The sequence below is a fragment of the Balaenoptera acutorostrata genome, chromosome 1 (genome assembly GCF_949987535.1).
Source record: "Balaenoptera acutorostrata chromosome 1, mBalAcu1.1, whole genome shotgun sequence".
NCBI lineage: Eukaryota > Metazoa > Chordata > Mammalia > Artiodactyla > Balaenopteridae > Balaenoptera > Balaenoptera acutorostrata.
Window position 1 is genome coordinate 181,727,756 of NC_080064.1, and position 20,688 is coordinate 181,748,443.

Below are 20,688 nucleotides of genomic sequence, written 5' to 3' on the forward strand. Positions count from 1 at the left end.
AATCAGTTTTTGTTTTTCTTTCTTTCTTTTTTTTTTTTTTTTTTAGGAAAGCCCAGCTTAGGCCACTGTAAATAAACTATTTCATTTCTTGATTCCTTGATTCCTAAGAAGCAAGGTTAGGCAATGGTAAAGTCCACAGTAGGATAACCCAGTGAGTCAGACATCTACTGGGGTAATAAAAACATTTCTCTTGTCCTTATTTGGGACCTCCACCTGCATTTAGAATCAATATAATCCACGCTTCGTCAGGGCCTCAAAAGTGCAGCGGGAACCAATGCCAGGGTGGTGAGTCCATTTCCTCCCTTCCTGAATGGGTCAGGGTACAACCTGGGCCAGAGTTCGTGAGTGTCAGGATCATCTAAGACCTAGTCTTTGCTGTGGTCTCATGGCCCAGCATATAATAAAAGATGGCACTCAATCAAAACTGGCTAAATTTATTAATGTTCCAAATCAGAAAGGGGTGAGACCTCTGGCTTCGGTGGCCCCCAAACTAACACGTGGCCCTAGCTCCGGGGAGTCGGCACTTGTTCTGAGGGTCAGGGCGAAGTGGCAAGCTCCCAGGTCCAGTCAACTGAAGCCTTGACCATGACCACCACATTCTCTCGTGCAACCCATTCAATGGCAACATAAAGGTCACAATGATCAGCATATGTTTCCCACAGGCCTCCCTCTAGAACTTCAAAGGAGAGAAAATCTCCTTCTTCCCTTTCAGTTCAGTACCAGAAATATTCATTGAGCCATTGCCATGTGCCAGAAACAAGAACATAGATTCAAATAAGATACCAAAAAAGGACCCTTGACATTCTGGCCATACCATTCAACCCTCCAGAGAGTATCCACCCAGGGGGTCAAGAGATCAATCTGTCCAATCACTCGGTAACCCCTGGATCACACACATCTCATAGACCCACAATCCATTCTTTCCCATACTGCAATCAAGTCATCATATCACTTCAAAGCATTCATGAGTCTTTCTCATAGAAACTCTGACTACAAAACTGGGGGCACCTGTGTGACTGTCCAGCTACAAGGCTGCACTTCGGAATTCTATTTTGCCTCTGACAAGTTCCCCCCAGGAAGCAAACACTACAGACGGGCCGGCTATCACTACGGCAAATGAGGTATATAAAGCAGACGAGTGTACTCACCAAGGTACCCACAGAGCACCTGGGGCTGTCTGGAGCACAAGCTGCCCACTGAGCCAGAGGGTGTTGTAACAACTGGGCAGACAGCTAGGAGTTTTAAAAAGTACAGTCATTAGCTATTTTACTGAGGAGAAGCCTTGTACAGAGCTATACAAAGATTCAACGCAGAAGAGGGACTCAATGAACGTACTTATCATTCCCCCAGAAATAGAAGGTCCCCCCTACTCAGGGCCAGGGGACTAGGCAGGAGGGATCTCTGGGGGATTGTGGATTCTCGCCCCAGATCTTTTGGCATCCCTTAACCAGCAGTCAGGCTCCTGAATCCAGCGTTCCCTTTAACACATTCTAGTGTTAGAATAGCAATGTACAATTTATATACTGAAATGGTAAAAATATATACCTTGACTTACATTAAAGATGAATAAGAAAGGCCTTGACCTCTTTGACAAAAGACAGACTCCTTATTAAGAGTAAAACTCTGATTTTTGTTTGGTTGGCCTCGATTTCAGTTTTCTTAAAACCACCTGTCATCATTTCTAACCCGCACATGAAAACTCCTTCTCCAGTGATCAAAAATTCAAGTGTATATTGCTTTGGGGCTGCTTAGCTGCAGTTTAAAAATCTAGGGCTCCTTGGAATGCATTAAAATATCTTCCGTGATAGTTTTGACATCCTGAAACTCTGAACTTTGCTTTTTTTAAAGTAAAGGTAGCAACTAGATCTTGTATATTGCCCACCATATTCTTGCAAACGAAAATACACCAAAAAATACCTCCAACTAAAAACACTGCTGAGTGTTCAAAGGCTATGCTATCTGTGATAGAGTCGATAATAAATATCAGATTTTTGCATGAGAAGATGTAGATGGACACCGTGCTCTGTCATTAGTTTCCTGGGAATCTCTGGACAAGCGCCTTGATGCACCCAAGCCTCTGCTGCTATAAAATGAAACTGACTTCATGCTATCCCTGAGGGTTTTTGAAACTCTGAAGTGAGATATTTAAAAGAAACTGAGAGGGCTTCCCTGGTGGCGCAGCGGTTGAGAATCTGCCTGTCAATGCGGGAGACACGGGTTCGCGCCCTGGTCTGGGAAGATCCCACATGCCGCAGAGCGACTGGGCCCGTGAGCCACAATTACTGAGCCTGCGCGTCTGGAGCTTGTGCTCCGCAACAAGAGAGGCCACGACAGTGAGAGGCCCGCGCACCGCGATGAAGAGTGGCCCCCGCTTGCCGCAACTAGAGAAAGCCCTCGCACAGAAACGAAGACCCAACACAGCCAAAAATAAAATATAAATAAATTAAAAGAAACTGAGAAATAAAAGGTGCTCAAGGGATGTAATAACATTAGTTATCTAACTCATTTGATAAACTCCTGACGGCCTTCTAGGTCTGCATGAATATACTTAAAATCCATGCACCTTCCATTCACCTAGGCCATGTCTTCTAGAAGTAGCATGGCCACTATTTATACCTGACTTGAAAACTTCTTTGGACAAAAGACAAAAAGGTCTTGTGGATTCCCTCCCACCCCATACGCACCTCACTCCCTTTTTTATTTTTTTATTTTTTTTGCCAGATTTGTACTTTTATTTCTCAATTTTAAAACAGATAAGGAAGACTTTTTCCATGCCCTGTAGCTTACCATCTCCAACATTCAGCCCACTAACAAGATCCCAGGGACCTATATTCACACTTGTGTGGATTCCACCTTCCAGTTGAAACCCTCTTTAATTGAGATGTGGGACCTGCATGGCCTGAATGGCCTGGAAGACGAAGGCCCAACACCCAGGTCTTGGTAACGCGCTGCTATCATGTTGCCACCATATGCTGTTACCAGCTGACATCTGCTCACACATGTTCTCACCAATAAGCAACCATGTTGTTTATTTTTAGAGCCCTCTCCACAGCCTCACAGAGAGAAAATTCCCTCCCATCACCCGTCAGCAAAGACAGGAAGCTACAGACTGGGTATAAACTGTTTGTCACAAGATCAGCAAGGCACACAACGTCTTCTCATTCAGATCTGACCTCTAAAAAGAGATGCTGAAAGTTATCTTCAATAAAAATCTCAAGGAACGGAACCAGAGACAGGCAGGGTACGCAAAAAGCATCGCTTGGTTAGCAATGCTTTCTCTTCAGACTAGGGCCCTGTGCATTTCTTGGGGGGATTTCACTCCTTTTCCTGGGAAACAGCACCTTCTTCAGGCCAGTGGGTGTTGTGGTGCCAAAGAGGGATGCTTCTATTACCGGAATCCAGATCCCTGAAATCGCCCCAGGTCACCGGGGTCAAACGAAGTCTGTGGGGAAACAAGGCAAGCTAACTGTCATCATTTGTCGGTTCCAACTTGCAGTCCTCAAGTATGCACCTTTGGTTTACTCTCTCTCCGCCATCAAGCTACAGCATTAAAATGCTTTCTTTCCTCCCCTTCCTTTTTCTGTTTGTTTGTTTGTTTGGTTGGTTGGTTTTTAAGCAGGGCCAAAGAACAGGCTGCTCTGGTGCTGATCCAGTGCCTCTGAAGTTAAGCCCATGAACTGGGTGGAGAGATAAATGATGCGAATAGGGATGATTTAGGCCAAAGAAAGTAACTGTTAGTTTTCGTAAAAATCAACTTTCAACATCTATGTGTTTGAAGTGGCACTGTGGTATGCATAAACTTTTTCAGATCAGTAAGGCTTGGCGTCCATGTGAAATGCTTTTTAAAAGATGAAGCCCTATGAAAAATCTGAGACACGAATAGTCCTAGAGAAATAAAAATTTTTAGAATTACCTGGGCACTCAGTCATGAATAATGGGGTACTCGTATGGCTCACATAAGTCAAAAGAGAAAAACAGTCCTGGAATTAAAATTTTGCATGGGTCATTTACAAAATAACTAAGAAACAATGAAGCTAACTATAAAAGTGTTGGGACTCATTTTTGCCTGCTATGACACAGCTAAGAAATAAAGCAACAAAACCCAAATACACAGTGTTTCCAGAGTGAGTTTCTGAACTACCTGCTTGGGAATCACCTGGCCTTCTTGTCAAGAGGCAGTTATCTGGAGCTCACCTCAAAACTACGGGATAATAATCTTGGGAATTCCCTGGCGGTCCAGTGATTAGGACTCCGCGCTCTCACCGCCGAGGGCCCGGGTTCAATCCCTGGTCGGGGAACTAAGGTCCCGCAAGCAGCGCGGCGCGGCAAGCAAAACAAAACAAACAAACAAAAACTACTGAATAATAATCTGGATGGAGGGTAGCAGGCAAAGGTTTGGGAATCTGCACATAGCACTCCAGGTGATTCTTTTGCTTGGTAAAATTCAAGAAGCACTGGTGTAGGCTTTTGTGACTTAGAGGTTAGAAAGGCCTTTTACAAAAAGCTCGTTTGACCTCAACACAACCCAACCAGGTGGATCACAGAGAAACTTTTCTCTCCTAGGAGCTGTCTGTTCTGAGTAACGGTTTTATGTAGCGTGAAAGCGTCTCTCAGTTAGAGAGAAAGCCATTCTTAACGCAATGATATCTTAAGCAGAATTAAATGTCGTTAAAAATGCTGCAGTAAACTCCACATCAAATTAGTCCTCCCCCTCAACCCCTCCCCAGCCCTCCACCCAAACATCCTCCAAGCAAACATCTCTCCGATAACAGCAATTCTGGAAGTGGGTACTGTCATTTCCTCCCAGCAGTAGACAACAGTGAGTTTCTACTCCACTTAGAGAATCCCCAGTAAATGTTACTGAGAAAGTGCAAACCGCTGAGCCCCAGTGTTTAATGACTCGGGGTCAGCTTGGCTCAAGACCCTCTTTCTAGAATCCTGGTACAATTGCCAAAGAATGAATGAAATTAGACATGACCTTATACACAGAGTTTCATTATTGATGGTGATGTTTTCTGACAGTGGAATTCTTCTGAAATATTTCTCTCTACAAGACAAACCAGCACCTGCCACCTAATTCCATGGAGGAGAAAAGCAAAAGTTGAGTAGGTGAAACAACGGCCGCTTAGGAGTGGGCTCACAGATGTGACCAGTGAACTCTACTAACACACTTAACAACCTAAGGCTTGATACTCCAGGGAGGTGCAAATGAATGACTAAGTTACTATTCAGATCAAAATGACTGTGTAATAGACATATCTAAGGGTGAGAACTGCTGCCTTAGAACCTGAGGTGACAGCCATAATTAATTCTCCTTTGGTTCTGCCCGGCTACTTCCGGGTAAAAGCTCTTACCTCTGTTTCTCTCTCCTTAACTTCCAGAGCCCCAGATGCTAAGGTGTGGACTTGGATGTAGAAACACTTCCCCAACAGAAAACCCTGACAGACCTCCAAGTGGGCAGTTCCTTTACCAAATCACCCATCTTCTACAAAGAAATGTCCTCAGTCTGTGATTTTCCTCTTTTTTTCTCCTTCTAAAGTCGAATCAGAATAAGTCATCCACCTTCCCCGCCCCCCTTTGCCAGCCCCCTTTTTGGCCTGTCTCAGCCAGCAACTGAGTTATAGGAGTTTATTATAAAGCAAGAAGAAACAACTTCAATGGCATGGTCATTAAGTTGTCAAAGCAGAGTGAAAATGAGATTAAGTCAATGGATAGGGAAATAAATGACCCTATAAGAATAAAACCCCCCAGTGGAAGGAATGACAAAGTAACTGCTACGTGTGGTCTAGAGAGAATAATCCCTGATGAATTTGATCTAAGAAGTGTTGAATTCCCAATACTGAAGTGACTCCAAAATTTAAAAATTACCTTTCCCAGAAAATTCCCATTTATGGGCAGTAATATATTTTAGCGCTCTTAAAATGCATTAAAAAATATGGTCTTCTCTTTTAGATAGTGCTTCCCCTGAGATCTGCAAAGACCAGTGGACTTCTGATCGTTTCAATGTCTTTCTCAAAACCGAACTGTGCATTCTCGTTCACAAGCTGAAGTAACAAATAAGGATTCTTACAACAGCCTAAAGTTATGAATGAGCAGTTATTTGTGAACTAGCTTGTCAAGACAGATGTGGTATTTGTCAGTGTGGTGTGGGTTAGATAGCAAAAGCCAAAGGGACGGAGCGCCAAGGTCAAAGTCACAACATTTTTCTTTTTCTTCCTTGAGACTGAAAAGATGCTACAGCACTTCCTGAAACAAACATCTCCAAAAAAGCAGCCTTACTCTCCAACAGCTGCCCCTTGACTCTCCTTTCAGAAACACCACGTCTCTCCCTCAGGAACGTCCTGCTTCCTAACTACTGACACGGAGGCCGCGAGGAAGGCCCGAAGGGAGAGTGGCAGTCTCTCTGTGGACAGAGATGTGTGCAACACGCCAGTGTGAGAGCAAACAGCTCCCTGGGGAGGTTGGAAATGCATTTGAACTATTTTCAGAAGGTCTGGGCTTTGTAACATCCAGAAAGCATTTTCCATTTGCTTTAAGTTCCTCAAGTTGTTGTGATTAAAGGAACATCTAAGCCCCACATTTTTGACTTATCAGGCAGAACCAAATCCAAGGGCTCATTTTTGAGAATGAAGGGATGGGGGCTGGTCCACATAGAAGAGCTTTCTGGGCACCAGCAGGCTTTCCCTCCTTCTAACAAGACGCTAAATCCAGTAAACTCGATTCCTCTTGGACGGCAACGTCTTCTCATACCAGCGAAATGGTTTTACTCGGTAGCCCCAGGAAAGCCAGAATGCTACCCCACGCAGAGAGCATTTTGCTCTGCTAGCAGCTACCCTGGGCCGAGGACGGCCTCTCCTCTCTGACATCACCTCCTAAGTGTTCATTTCCTCCTCAAACCCTTTGTGGTGACTTCTCACCACCCTCTCCCCTTCCTCCCGCCCATCCTCCTCTGGGAGACTTCTACCCCCCAATGGCATTTTGCTGCTAGAAGTCTGTTTTTAAATGAGTCGCCTGACAGCGAAGAAACTGCTGTGGCTGGTACCAGGTCATGGAGATGCAGGGAGGCCCGAACATCCTGGCTTCCTTCTCCACAGAGCCTCTCCCCAGGGGAGCGGGTGAGACAGGGGGCCTGGGGGGAGGGGCCGCGTCAGCCCAGAGGCACGTTGCCCACAAGTCCCTTCTGCGTGTTCGCCTTTTCTGAGCAATACCCTCCCCCCCATCCTTTGTTGGATTTCAGCCTCTAAGGCCCAGAAAGATAAAGAGGTGAGTGCTATGTGACTCATACGTGTACTCAGAGAGAGCCGTTAAAATAATTTTCAACATTTTTTTCCCTAGAAATGTAAAGTCCCTTTGAAACAACTGGTAACATCTTGAGATGTCAAAACAAAACAAAACAAAATCAAAACCGGATATTAACGCACTGAGCATACACAGCAAGACACTCCAGCCGGGAGGAATCCGTGATGCGGACCGCCTGCTTCTGGTGCCAGAGGTGGCGATTACCAGTCAGAGGCTCTTAAAGTTTACTAAATAGAAACGTTTTCTGAGGGCAGATATCATGCTCCCACTTAATTTTATTTTTGATATGCTTCTAGGACACAGCACTCTGCTACATGCACAGGGACCGCTATTCTCCCAATCCACAAACATTTATGTGACTTCACTGATTTTGCATAGTTTTCATATTTTCATACTTCTAAAATCCTGATGCCCTCTTAGGATCAATGGCACGTTACAATTAATTGGCAGTGATATTTCTTTTTAAGTGGCATATAAAATAATGGTGCACTGTAAAATCAGTAGCGTCTGAGATTCAGTGAATGATAGCTGCCGCGTAAAGCAAGCCTATTAAGTGCCAGAAGCAGCTGCACTTGGCCTTTCTTTGCATGTCACCATCCATCCTCTACAACCCTAGGGGGCAGATATCATCTTCTTCATCGTTACAAGTGAACAAACTGAGATCAGCTTAAGTGCAGGGGCTTCGCGGCCTGGTCACCAAGCCAGTGATGGCAGAGCTAAGATCTGAATTCAGCAGGAAGCAACTTAAATGTCAACGAGGCAGATTTAATAACTTGCACTGAGACAGCCAAGTTGCTAACCCAAACAAGACCACATTTTAACAACTGCCATTGGCCTGGGGTAGGACTTCTTGTCTTTGATGCTCCCTCCTCCCTTTCAGCCTCTGAGATTCCTCTGGTGCAATTCCCGTTTATTTATTCTCTTTCTTTTACTTCTTGGGGCTGTCTGGCTCTCAAGTCTGTGCTCACTGTACAACACCGTCCTGCCTTCCTCAATAAATTAATTTTCTGTGAGAGACAAGATGAATCACCGATCAATCAAATTTATAAACATTTTGTGAAGAAAATGGTTGCAGTTCAAGATCAAGACCAGGAGACTTGAGAAATCACAATTTTTGTATCAACCAAGTGCAGAGATAAAAGTGGAAGACTGTGTTGGAGGCAAGAAGAGAGACCCAGGGTGGTAGGAAAGGCTTCAGAAGTAGATTTCCTTCTGGAGGGAAAGAATGCAGAGCTTCTGTGAAAGAAATTCCTGCCAGGTGAGGAGAGTCACCACCCTTTCATGGAGGGACTGTATCATTTTGCAAGAGGGCAGGAAAAGTCATGCTCTCCATTTCCTGGTCTCTATTTGGGGCCTCTATTACTTGTGGTACCTAAAAGTTTGACTTCCAGGAAGACATCGCTGATAGAAATAGTTATAGCCATGTCCTCATATGTCACAGGGAAGATACCAGTCTGGACCATATAGGGTCACTTTTGAGTGTGAAATAAGTGCACGCATGTAAAATATTTAAAACCATGCTTGGCACGAAGTATGTACCCGATAAGGGTTAGCTTGCTTTCATCATCATCATTATCGCCATCATTTTCATTTTTATCTGCAAAACTGGAAACAGGAAATGAATGGTTCTGAGAAGCCTGTGTTGCCTTCAGCACGGGGACAAGATCCATCAAGAACATTGTCCCCAGTAACGGAGGTGAGTAGATTTCTGTCTCTCCGTATCTCCTGGTCCTAATGCTTTGAACTCTTGATCCTTCTTCTGGTAACTCAATCTTATTCTCTAAAGGGAAACGCTCATTCCTTTATTAAGCATTGACTGAGCAACAACAATGTGCTGTAAGAACAGAGATAAGTCAGAGTGGGTTCCTGTTCTGCGGCAGTTTACAAACCGATGAAGAAGACAGGTCAGGACACAGCACGATTTTACCTACAGCAAAAGAAAAGAGGCTGAGATAGAGATGAATGTCAGTATTGTGAGAGTGCAGAGGAAGAGCCACTTAAATAGGACAAAGAACATCAATGAAGGTTTCATAAGGAGATGGTACTAACTAAACCTCGAAGGACATTTAAAGGTGTTAAAAGATGGATCTCTAAGTGGAAGAAATGACATAAACAAAGGGCTGGAGGCACAGAAAATAAAGGGCCCATTTGGGTAAAGGCAAAGAGGGTGATCTGGCTGGAGTGTAGTTTTCTTGGGGGGATTTAGTTGGGGGGCTGCTGAGCAAGGAGGAGGGGCCTGACCCTGAAAGGTCTTGGATATTATCTAAGACATCTGAGATCTTACCTACGAGGCCTAAATTCTCAAGGCCTCCCTATATGAGGATTAGATAGTGCTGGGCATGCTGGATTACCAGCCCTGCCAGTCTCTGTTCCCAGCCCCTTAGGTGGCAAAGGTCACCTAAGGACCAATCCGAGTGAGCCAGGGAAACAGATCCACTGAGTGGAACTTACTAGGAAATGAATGACATGTTGGTCCCGAGACATCCCGGGCTGGTGGGAGTGGTCCCCAGAGCATCCCTTTTAATCATACTGGAATATCTCTAAAATATCTCCTTTTAATATCTCATAATCAATGGCACTTTATAGTCAATGGTCAGTGATATTTCTTTCTTTGTGGCACATAAAATAACAGTGCACCTTAAAATCAATGGTGTCTGAGAATCAATGGTTAATAGCTGGCATGCAAAGAAGGTCTACTAAGTGCCAGAAGCAGAGCTCAGGACTTCTTTACACAGGTCATGGTCAGTCCTTTGCAACCCTAGGAAGCCAGCATCTTCTTCATCTTTACAAGTGAAGAAACGGAGCCATGGTTGAATGAAGTTCTCCACCCTACACACAGATATTCCAGAAGAGAGAAGGACAAGGAGGCAATTTAGAGCCTGTGGGGAAGAGGTCAAGGGGGAGGGCTGATGCAGAGTCAAGGCCACCAAGCCAACCCGGAAGCAAGGTGGTGGTCACATTGCAGTGTAGTTCTAACCTATCGGAGGCTAGAAAAGAGACAAAGCCAGTGACAACCACCAAAACCCACTTGTGACTGCAGCATGAGGCGAATTTCTCCCAAACACAGGATGGAAACAAGCTTTTCAGTCTAAACAAACCCATCAGAGAATCCCTAGCATGTGATTAAATTGAAACTACCTGGAGAACACTGAATTCCTAGGTTAAAAAGTATCTTTGTTTAAAGACTATTAAAAACCCAAAGCACACCATATGGTTTCAAAATGACAATGGAAACGTTTGTTTATCTCGGCCAGAGGCACATTTCATCAAGCTGTTCAGAATCTGCAAAGTGGATCCACCCTTCGGCAGTCGGGCTGCCTAAGGAGAGCAAGCACATCTGGCAAATCCACATCCTCTCTCCAGGATCCCTCAGGACCGGAAATGCTACATCAAGAGAGCTGACAGGGCTGTTTCCAGAGCTCTTCCCTGCAGGCTCTTTGCTCCTGGCTCACCTTAATACTGAACCTGTAAAGGGCTGGGGGTGGTGGCGGGGAGGGAGGAGTCCCCCCAGAATCCCACCTCGGTGGTCAGCTTGTACGTCTCTCCCAGGGCCAGGCTCTTCCACTCTATTTTCCCTACCCTTCTAAAGATGCAGCTTGAAGTGTGTTGTAATCTCTGGGCAAAGGCCTAGGAGTCGTGACCTCCTTTGTTCTAACCCAGATTTGATATGGGATCAACAGTGAGTCATTAGCCCTTTTCTCACATCTCAGTTTCCTCTAGGAAACAGGATCTGTCATTCTTTCATATCTTTTTATATGAAAGATGCTGTGACTGGGTTACATCAGCATCTCTTCACCAGGGAGAAGGCATCGTTCAAAAAAGTGCAGCTCCTTGAGTAGACCCCAGGGGTCGCTGTGGAGACACAGAAGGCTCCCGGAGCCTCTGCCAGGTCAGCTGGTCCCCATCTACCCCTCCAGCTTCACAAAGCCCAGCCTCCATCCAGTGGGGACTCCTCAGGAGAGGAGACCGGCCTCCCTTGGCAACAAAGACGGCCCAACTGCTTCAGTTATAACCAGTATATCTCTTTGAGGAGTTTTCCTAGACTTTGAAAAGTAAAAGAAAGAAAAGAGAGAAAATCCTGGAAGAGAACGTAGCCTAAAGTTAAACGAGACCACAATTAGGCACTAGAGTTAGTACAAGCAATGATGCAATACAAGTGGGGGAATTAAAGTTGGGTCTGCTGTGTATTAATAACTCAATCATTGGGGAAGTCTAGGGAAGGGGTTCAAATCTGTCTCTCTCTCTGTCCCTTTTTCTCACACATCCACAGAGAACCCCTCTCTGTCTCTCTCTCTCTCTCTCTCTGTCTCTCTCTCTCTCTGTCTCTCTTTCTCACACATCCAGAGAATCTGAAAAATAAAATCCCTATCACTTTGCTGTGTACCTGAAACTAACACAATATTGTAAATCAACTATAGTTCAATTTAAGAAACAGAAAAAAAAAAATCCCTGAACATCAAGCAAAAATAGTACTATGTTCCAGCAACTGCTAATATTTTCCTTCATCGGGCAATTGGCTGATAGTCCAGCAATGTGTACACAGAAAGATATATCCATGAATAGAATGTTAAGTTGCATGCCCCCCAAACCATAGTGCGATTGATATTCTTTCTATCTTCCTCAATCTCACTTGGAAAATTACAGGGGAAATAGAAAAAGAGATTGCTTGGTATTAAATGTTTAGCATTTATGTGAAACAATTACAAAGGAAAGCTCACCGTAATGTCTCAGGCTGTATATTTTAGTTTATCTAATTCAATATGATAGAATAAACCAACATGATTATTTACTTTCTTCCATTGCCGAGCTTGGAGATTCCACTCTTCCTTAACATGAGCTGCTTATTTTCCTTGCAAGGAAAATCCACGATAATCCCTCACTTCTTTTTTCTCTGTCCTGACTAACATCACATTGCTGCTGACTGAAGTTACAGATGGGTGGAGCGACACCCTTACTTAGGCTAAATGAATGGGAACTTTTGATGCCTCTAATTTAGGCCCTTTAAGATCATAATAATAAAGTATACACCATACCAAAGAGTCAAATTCATAGTCCCACTTGCTTAAGAAAACTTTCTGATTATCTTTCTATTCCATGTTAATGTCCTTTTCATGATAAAGATGTTTTACTTTCAGATTATTACTTTGGAAACGGTACTACTAGCAGAATTCAGCAACTGCAAATAAATCCCAGGGTTACCGGCTTTCTCCACGTGGGGATTACCGACATTTGGAGCTGGATAATTCTTTGATGTATGGGGGTGGCGGTGGAAAAGGGACCTTTCCTGTGCATTCTAGAATGCTGAGCAACATCCCTGGCCCTTCCACTCCCAGTCATGACAACCCAGAAAGTCTCCAGACATTGCCAAATGTTCCCTGAGGGTGTGGGCGGGGGAAGGGACAAAATCACCACAGTTAGAACCACAACACGTGCCTGATCTGTTACATGGAAAAGAGAGGGGAAAGAAAGAAAATAAACCTTTTTGTCTCTTCTTTTTTTTTTTTTTTTTTTGATCGTTGAAGGGTCTACATATTTTAATTGTTAATCATTTGGATTCTTACTCTGTTATGTGGAATCACTCTTTCTAAATTTCTAAAGCCCTGTACAGTGTCTTTTGAATAGATGTGCTTGAAGTTCAAGTGGATTGTCAAAAGGACGAGAAGTCCACTAATTCCCACTGGGTAAAGTATGGGTAAACCTTAGCATAACTCCACTTTGAGCCTTAAACTAACAGCATGTGAAAAGATCAATACGAATAAATTCAAAACTAATCAGATCCCTTCTTCAAATGTTGACACAGTATTATTTATATCCCATAAATACCTTCTTGACTAAAATTCATCCTAGGAGATTGGCATCTGGCCAGTTCTATTCATATTTACTGTATTTATATAGTATGCTGGGCCAAGGATAATATTTAAGACAAAATATGCCTGAAGGCATATACAATATCTCTTATATTTTTACTTTTAAAACTCCGCATTGTTAAAAACATTTCGTCTGAACTGTATAAAATGTCCTGCAAAGGGCTACCAACAATCTGTAATGATATATAGCTCGTTGAGTATGATTAGAACATATTTGTAATATTTGAGCTGAAGTCACTCCCTGAAAGCTAATAAGTTGGTGGTAAAAAATGAACCAGTGATCTTTCCCATGCCTTCATCTCTGGGGCTTATGACCCGCTGCGGATTCCCTTCAAGAAATGACAGGCACACTTCCTCCCCACCATCACTTCAGGGAGGATCGAGTTAAAAGTTAGGCGGAAAGGTCCTAAAGAGGGAAAGCTGGTATATAAGCCAATGCTGTCCTTTCAGTTTGTCCTTTAAAAATATGGTGGAGTGATTTTTTTTTATTTTCTTCCTTTTTTTTGGAAGGGTTCACTATATTCCAGTATAACTAGAAAGTACTGGAAAATCAGTTAACCTACTTTCTATAAAATTATCCACAGTCCCAGCACAGTAGTATCAAATCTGCTATTAATAAGGCTTTCTGCTCCTAAACTTCCTTTAAGGCTTTAAGAAGCCTGTACTCTTTGTAGGAAGACTGATAGTTTATATTTTACCCTGCACTGATCGGAGGCTTTCATTTCTTTGGTAGCTGGGAGAGGAAGCAGAAGGGAATCCACACACCCACCTGAGATGCCAACCTCTGAAACCCTAATAATTTGAGAATTTTTTCCGATTTGGTGATGATGATAATCTTGCATGGGATCACCTCAGTTCTTTAGACTGAAGAGTGCTTGAAAGAACAAAGAATGAACACCCTCTTGGGTAATTTGCTCTCTCCACACCTATCTCATGAAGGGATCAGACCTCCTCTCTGTTATGAAAGTGCCAGCAATTCTTGAGAGCTGTTGCAGGTAAACATTGAAGGCTTGGCTTGTTCTGGTTCTACATAACATAACTGCCCTGCCTGCACAAATTCCAGTAGAACGGTTGCACGTGCTAGAGAAAGCAAACTGACTCAACTCCCTGTTGGGTCTCAATGATTTTGGACTAATTACAATGAACTTTCTTTCCTAATTATCTCCTTGGCTCCACCCCAGGTAGAAAGCTTTCCTTCACTCCCCGGGGGGGAATCACCAGGGTGGAGTGTATTTATCACCACTGTTGTGGATGGTGATGTAATTACAATAATAAAATCATCCCGCTTGCCAGGATCTCCTGCTTCAGCTCTGCTCTTAAACAAGAAGAGATGATGCTGCAGCAAAACAGAGGTCGCCAGGAAGCCTGGGGTTGGATACTTCAGCTGACAATCTGAGACCATCAAATACAAGGCATGGCAAGTCCCGGAACTACGACTTGTCAAACTAAATATAAATATTCAAAAAGAAAAGCACCACCCTGCAATTAGAACCTCTAGGATAAAATTACCAAGATGGCCATATTATCTCTGTAGGCAAGACACAGAGATGTTGTGAAGGCAGCCAGGGAGTATATAGGGCATGGAAAGGGGAGGAGAGAGATGGGCAACCAATGAAAAGTGTACGACTTGGGATTTGGAATAGGCAAATGTTGGAGCTCTTTTTTTTACTTTTTCTTCTTCCTGGTATTTAACCCTCTCAGGCATCAATATATGCTTCTTCTTCTTTTCTTTTTTTTAAAGAACTTGGAAATCATTCTAAGCTAACTGCCCTCTTCCCTTCCCCTCAAAGAACTCTTAACAATAAATCATTCACTCCCGTTGCTACTTTATGCCAGCTGGTTTTGAGGACACTGCCCTCAGAGAAGCCAGTTTAAAAAAAAAAAAAGAAAATCGGCTGTCTTCTACGCTGAGATTTAGGAATGCAACGAAGTGACTGCAGGAAGCCTATGAAAGGGCAGGGAACACCGGGCTCAAGAGTGAGAAAGATAAACGATAAACGCATAAGAAAAAGGATCTGCTACACCGGCGATTTTAAGAAGGCAGGTTTGAGTGAATTCTGAAAAAAATAACGTGAAGGAAAAACCCTTTTAAACGTAGTCAGCAACGAAGCTGTCCTTTCTACCATTCCAGGTGAAATCAAAAGGGGACGTGGTTACAAGATCTCGCCTTGGGGGGAATGTAAACACCTCGCCGAGGCAGTAGATTCGAGAATTGAGGGGTTGGAGGTAGGTTTTTGGAGGGGTCTCCAGATCGGGTTTCGTCTTGGCGATGCTGACATTTTTCGGGGAGTTAGAGACAATAGGGAAGGCTTGGGGAATCAGCTGATAGGTCGGCACGGAAAGGGGCGCCTTCCGGAGAGGCTAGTTTTGAGCCACTTTTTTTTTTTTTTTTAACCCCTCGTGCACCAGTTCGGCGGGCTTCAGGCCAATCGGAGCAAAGAAAACAAACCCACCAAGGTTTCCCGGTTTAACGCGGCCCCAGGGAGCGCCTCCAAGTTTGACAGAGGAGGGCTGACTCCTAGCCGGTGGCCGAGTCGAGAATTCCAGGGAAGAGAAAAAAAGAGAAAAACGCCTTATAAAAGACGGGGGCGTTGGGGGAAGGGAGAAATGGAGAAAATTAAAAGTCGCAAGTCCACGTTTTAAAGCCTAACGTCCTCAAGCACACAACTGGCAAGGAGGTGGGTGGGACGGAGGACAGGAGCAGGGGAAGGAGCGAGCTGGGACCCGGAGAGGGCAGGGCGATCCCTGGAGTGGCTGCGGTTCTGGAAGCCTCGGGCAGCGCTAAGCCCCGGGGAGTGGAAGCGGGGAGCGGTACTTACTTTCCGAGGGGAAGAAGGGCGGCATGTCTATTTTGTAAACCTCCTTGGCGTAGTACTCCTCGTCGCTCCGCTCGCGCTCGCAGGCGGCCGCCCTCCGGCTCGCCTTCTCCTGGAGCAAGTCCCTTGTGCTGTTGTAGATGGAAATCACCTCCGGGGGGACCTCCTCGGGTTCGGGGTAGTCTTCTGGGGGGCTGGTGAGTTTCAGCTTGCTCAGGATCTGTCCGCGGATCGCCTCGATCCTCTTGCGCATGAACTGGTCCATGTCGAGCGTGCTGCAGGTAGACAGGCTGAGCGCGACCGTGACCAGATGCAGAAGCAGAAAAGCGCTCAGCACACAGTAGTGCATTTTTTTTTTAAGGTGGAAAAAAAATTTTTTTAAAAAGTAAAAAAGTAAGAAAAATAAAAAGAAACCAACAACTCTCAAAGTACAGATCAGGTAGATTTTTTTTTTTTAATGCGAAACTTTTGCAAACAATCGGGAGTCAATGTCCGAGAGAAAAAGCTATCTTGCTTGAATTCCTTTAAAAAGAAAAGGCAAGTCGTTCCCCAAGTGGAAATATTAATACACGACGGGCAAGGGGGAAGCTTCACTTGGGGGAGTCAGCAGAAGTTTTCTTGGAGCGACGAGATGGGGGGGAAAAAAAAGAGACGAGTGGCTATTAGGCAGAAATAAATTGAGGAGGAGGAAACGGAGTTCAGTGTGTCAGTTTCGGGTGCGGAGTGGCGGATCCGAACTCGGCTCCTCCGGCCAAAAGGGAAGAGATGAAAAGGTCCCGGGGCTGGCAGCGGGCGCGCCGGCGGGAGGGGCGCGGGCAGCGCTGTCAGGGGGGCGGCCGAGGCCGGCCGGCTCCAATTTATATATTTAAAGAAGGAGCGGCGCGGCCCTGCCTTCCACTACGGCGCTGAGAGCAGGAGCAGCAGCAGCTCCGGAGCGGAGGAGCGCACACGTGTGTGAGTGTGTGTGTGAGTGTGCGCGCGCGCGCCCGTGTGCGCGCGCTGGGAGCGAGCCCGGCCCGCGGCGGGGAGGCGGGAGCGCTTCGCGCTGCGCCCGGGGCTCGGCCGGGTCCGGCGGGGGCCGCGGAGGCCGCGGAGGGAGGCGGCGAGGATCCTGCTCCCGGAGCTGCGCGCGGGGGCCGACACCCCGGCCGGCGCGCCGACCCGCCCGGTCACTCCACGTTGCCGCCGCCGCCGCCGCTGGCGAACGTGTCCGGCCTCCAGCTCCCTCCTTCCGCTCCTCCTTCTCCTCTCGCTCCAAACGCCAACCCGGCAACAGACGAGCGGCGGCCGCCGCCGTGGCTTTCGCCCCCCGCGGACCGCAGCGGCAGCCCCGGGACGCGCCGACAGGGGAGTTTTATTCCTAGGGGGTTGCGAAGGGGTTCCCTTGGACTCCCACCCTTGCCCACCCACTCCTGGTTTCTCTCCCACTTGGGCTTTCTCGCTGAGGGTAGTAGGCACTTGGCAGCCTGCAGTAGATCCTCTCCTTTCTCCTTTCTGCGGCCAGGCAGCCCCTCGGTTTGCCCCCGAATGGCTCCCTAGACCGTTATCCTAGGTTCTCCATCCCTCTCGCCAGGCCTCCTTCACTTGCGCTCTCGCTCTTCCCTGTGTGTCTCTCTCTGCCTCCCTCTCGGTCTCTCTGTATCTCTCCGGCTGCCTCTGCCTGCCTTTCTCTCCCTCCCTCTCTCTCTGGTCGGGAGCTTCTGGAGCTCCTCTCGGAGCGTACCTTCTGCTGCCAGCAGATAACATCACGATCCTGCCTGGGAGGAGAGATTTATAAGTTCTCTCTGAACCACGTGTTTGCCTTCAACAAAGTGACGTGCTAGGATTACAGTCAGAAGTCCTCTCGTTTACTTAGACCACGAGCTCTCCCTGAACCGTTGAGGGGGTGTGGAAATGAGGACGGCTGTGGGGAAGGGAGGGAGGAGGTGGAGTGTGCGCCCTGACAACAGTGATTTATGGTATTTACTTTATATAGTCATTTTGGACCCGTCTGGTGAAGGACATGCGATCAAGCCTCCCATTTTTACTTCGTGTGGCTCGCTCACAGCCTCCCAGATGGGATCACTTGCTCTAGAATGGAAGTCTTCCCTCCTGTATTGTACACACACACACACACACACACTCTCTCTCTCTCTCTCTTATGCAAATGAGCATCAAACAGTTGACTCTGGGCCAGGCCAGCCCTGAGATAGGTCATCCAAGCTCCACCTCCTAGCTTTTTAGTGGAATCATTTTCTGAGATTCCAGAGCACCGTGCTGGTACCTCTATCCTAAAGCTTATTTTATTATGGTTTGTTGTTTACAGCCTAGTTCTGCATTTGACTGTGAACGGCTGAAAACAGAGCTCTCTCTTTTGCACCCGGAGAATGAATTATATTTATTTTACTGTTTGAATGAATGGCTATCTTCTTAATTTGCTGCCTAAGCCACTTCTTGACATGGCTTTCTCTTCACTTTCTTCCCCAGCTAGACTTTAGCAATCAACTTCATTCCTTCCACAGGATATATCCAGGAAGCTGGGATTTTAAGTGTTTGATGTCGCTGTTATACACTACTCATAACTTGACATTTTCTATTTCAACCTTGTCCAAATTAGATAAATACAAAAATAATTCTTGCCCCTGTTCACTTTTCCATTTTTCTTTTCTTTTACCTTTAGTTACTCAAAGTCAACATTTTCATTTCATCATGACGGTAGCCATACCGACTAGACAGATGATTTAAACTGGAAACTCTGTTGAGTTTTCCCCCAAACTCAAAGCCACTATATCATTCCCTAGTTCAGATGTTCCTTTTATTATAGAAAGGTCACAAGGAACTTTCTCTAACTTTTGGAATTTACACTTTCCATGTGTATGGGGCCTATATCATTAGTAAATAGAGGGGTGGATAGTTACAATAACAGTAGCTAACACATATTACACTTAGTAATGTGAGGCAGATCGACAGATGTATATATATGGTCATTTAATCTTCACAACATTCTAAAGTAGGTATTATTATTATTATCATCTCTATTTTGCAGATGAGGAGACTGTGGTACAGAGAGGTTAAGTACCTTGTTCAAGACCATAGTAAGAGGCAGAGCTGGATTTTAAAATCAGAATGTACTGTCTATGTTCTTATCCACTACGTATTTCTAAGAAGCACTGGTACCAGAATATGTCTGACAAACAGGGATTGTGTGGTAAAGTTAAGTTTGAGAGATACTGGGTACTCTCTTGCCTTCTTACAGATTCACAGTTTCCATCATGTTAAAGGCTCTGAGAATCTTACAGAAAATAAAACTGTTTAACTCTTTTAACCCAGCATATCCTGAACTCCCTTGAACATGGGATTTTTTCCTATGAAAACACATCAGAAAACTCTGGAATAAAGGAATTGTTCCAACCAACTTCTGAATAATTCTGAAAATTATGTGTAAATCAGCATTAGCATGTTCCTTTCCTGGAGGTCAATTTCAAATTGAAGCAACTTGAAAGCAGTTAAGACAACCAGCTACAACTCCAATAGCCAAAGCAAAATATACTCAAGAGGTGCTGCTATGGGGCTAGTAGTTTCACCGAGTTGTCATCCCTTTTGAGTTGAGTTTGAGAACTGCACTAATCTAGCTATACACAAAGGGGAGAAGTGACTGTTGCTACACGTGGGGCAATTAATTATAGGACATAGAGCAGGAGCTACTGAGTGAAGATGCGGCTTTGGAAGGTGGCTGGTTACCTTAGGCACCGTGCTCCGCCAAGGACACAGGCTCAGCCTCCCCTCACATTAGGGAGACTACCTTCTAGATATAAACACAAACGTACCTGAGGTTAAGTGGGTTCAGATTAGAGTGTGGATAAAGCAGCAAAAGTCCATCTCCATCACTGCTAGGAAAGCAATCTAAGCCATAAATCCTTCTGACAACCCCCTTCCCAACATAAACACACACACTTTTGTCCATGGTATTTAGTTTGATGAACACGTACTGCTTACTTTACAACCCCTCAGACTCCTGGCCTGTTCAGAAGAGGCTACTTTTAATTTCCCCAAAGCCCAGGAAGCGAGGACAGGGGAGGGGATGGTAAACTCTTCTGGTGTGGCTGAGGAGACTGACTTGAGTGTAGCAGGAGAGGAGGCGCCCCTTTCTACCTCTCAGGTGAGCAATCCTTTGAAGATGCAACAGGTAAGACTTCAGGAGCTGTCCCCCTGGTTTACCAAAGCCATATGGTAAAAGGGGATTTCACCCACACAGACCATCCTGATTACCTCGAGGAGGCAGGTGAGCACAGTGGTAAAAGGGGCAGGTTCCAGACTCAAGTTTTCTTGGGTTCAAATATCCATCGCTTTCTGGCTTTGTGATCCTGGCTAAGTTACTCAGACACTTGTGTTAGTTTCTTCATCTATGAAATGGGGATAACGCATAGTACCAACAAGTTAAGATTATTGTGAGGATTAAATGACACAAGGTACCAAGAGAGTTTCTAACACAACCTGGCACTTAATATATGCCCATTAAATGTTAGCGACCATTCTTGTATACTCTCACTTCTTCATTTCTGTCAGCTCTTTCTCCAATATAAACAGAATGAAAAAGCCAGGGAAGATGCTAATTAGAATTTGCTTCATGGTTATGCCTCCTAGAAGTTTCTATAAATTCATGCTCATTGTTATTTTAAACATTATGGTATTTTTCCCCTACTAATTGTAGGAAGAAAGGGCAAGAA

General features: G+C 45.1%; 1 protein-coding gene across 3 annotated transcripts in view; it reads right to left on the reverse strand.

Annotated features, from left to right (window-relative positions):
- Positions 1-16,340, reverse strand: part of TGFB2 (transforming growth factor beta 2) — an 82,312-nt gene extending 65,972 nt beyond the window's left edge. For 2 of the 3 annotated variants that reach the window (XM_057545650.1, XM_007173527.3), the window contains exons 1-2: positions 15,986-16,340; positions 1,149-1,232 (exon numbers count right to left, since the gene is read on the reverse strand). In XM_057545650.1, coding sequence (XP_057401633.1) covers positions 1,149-1,232; positions 15,986-16,331 — 430 coding nt within the window. In that variant the 5' untranslated portion in view covers positions 16,332-16,340. The remainder of the gene's footprint in view (positions 1-1,148; positions 1,233-15,985) is intronic. The other variant, XM_007173526.3, reaches the window with a different exon arrangement.
- Positions 16,341-20,688: the final 4,348 nt, after the last annotated feature.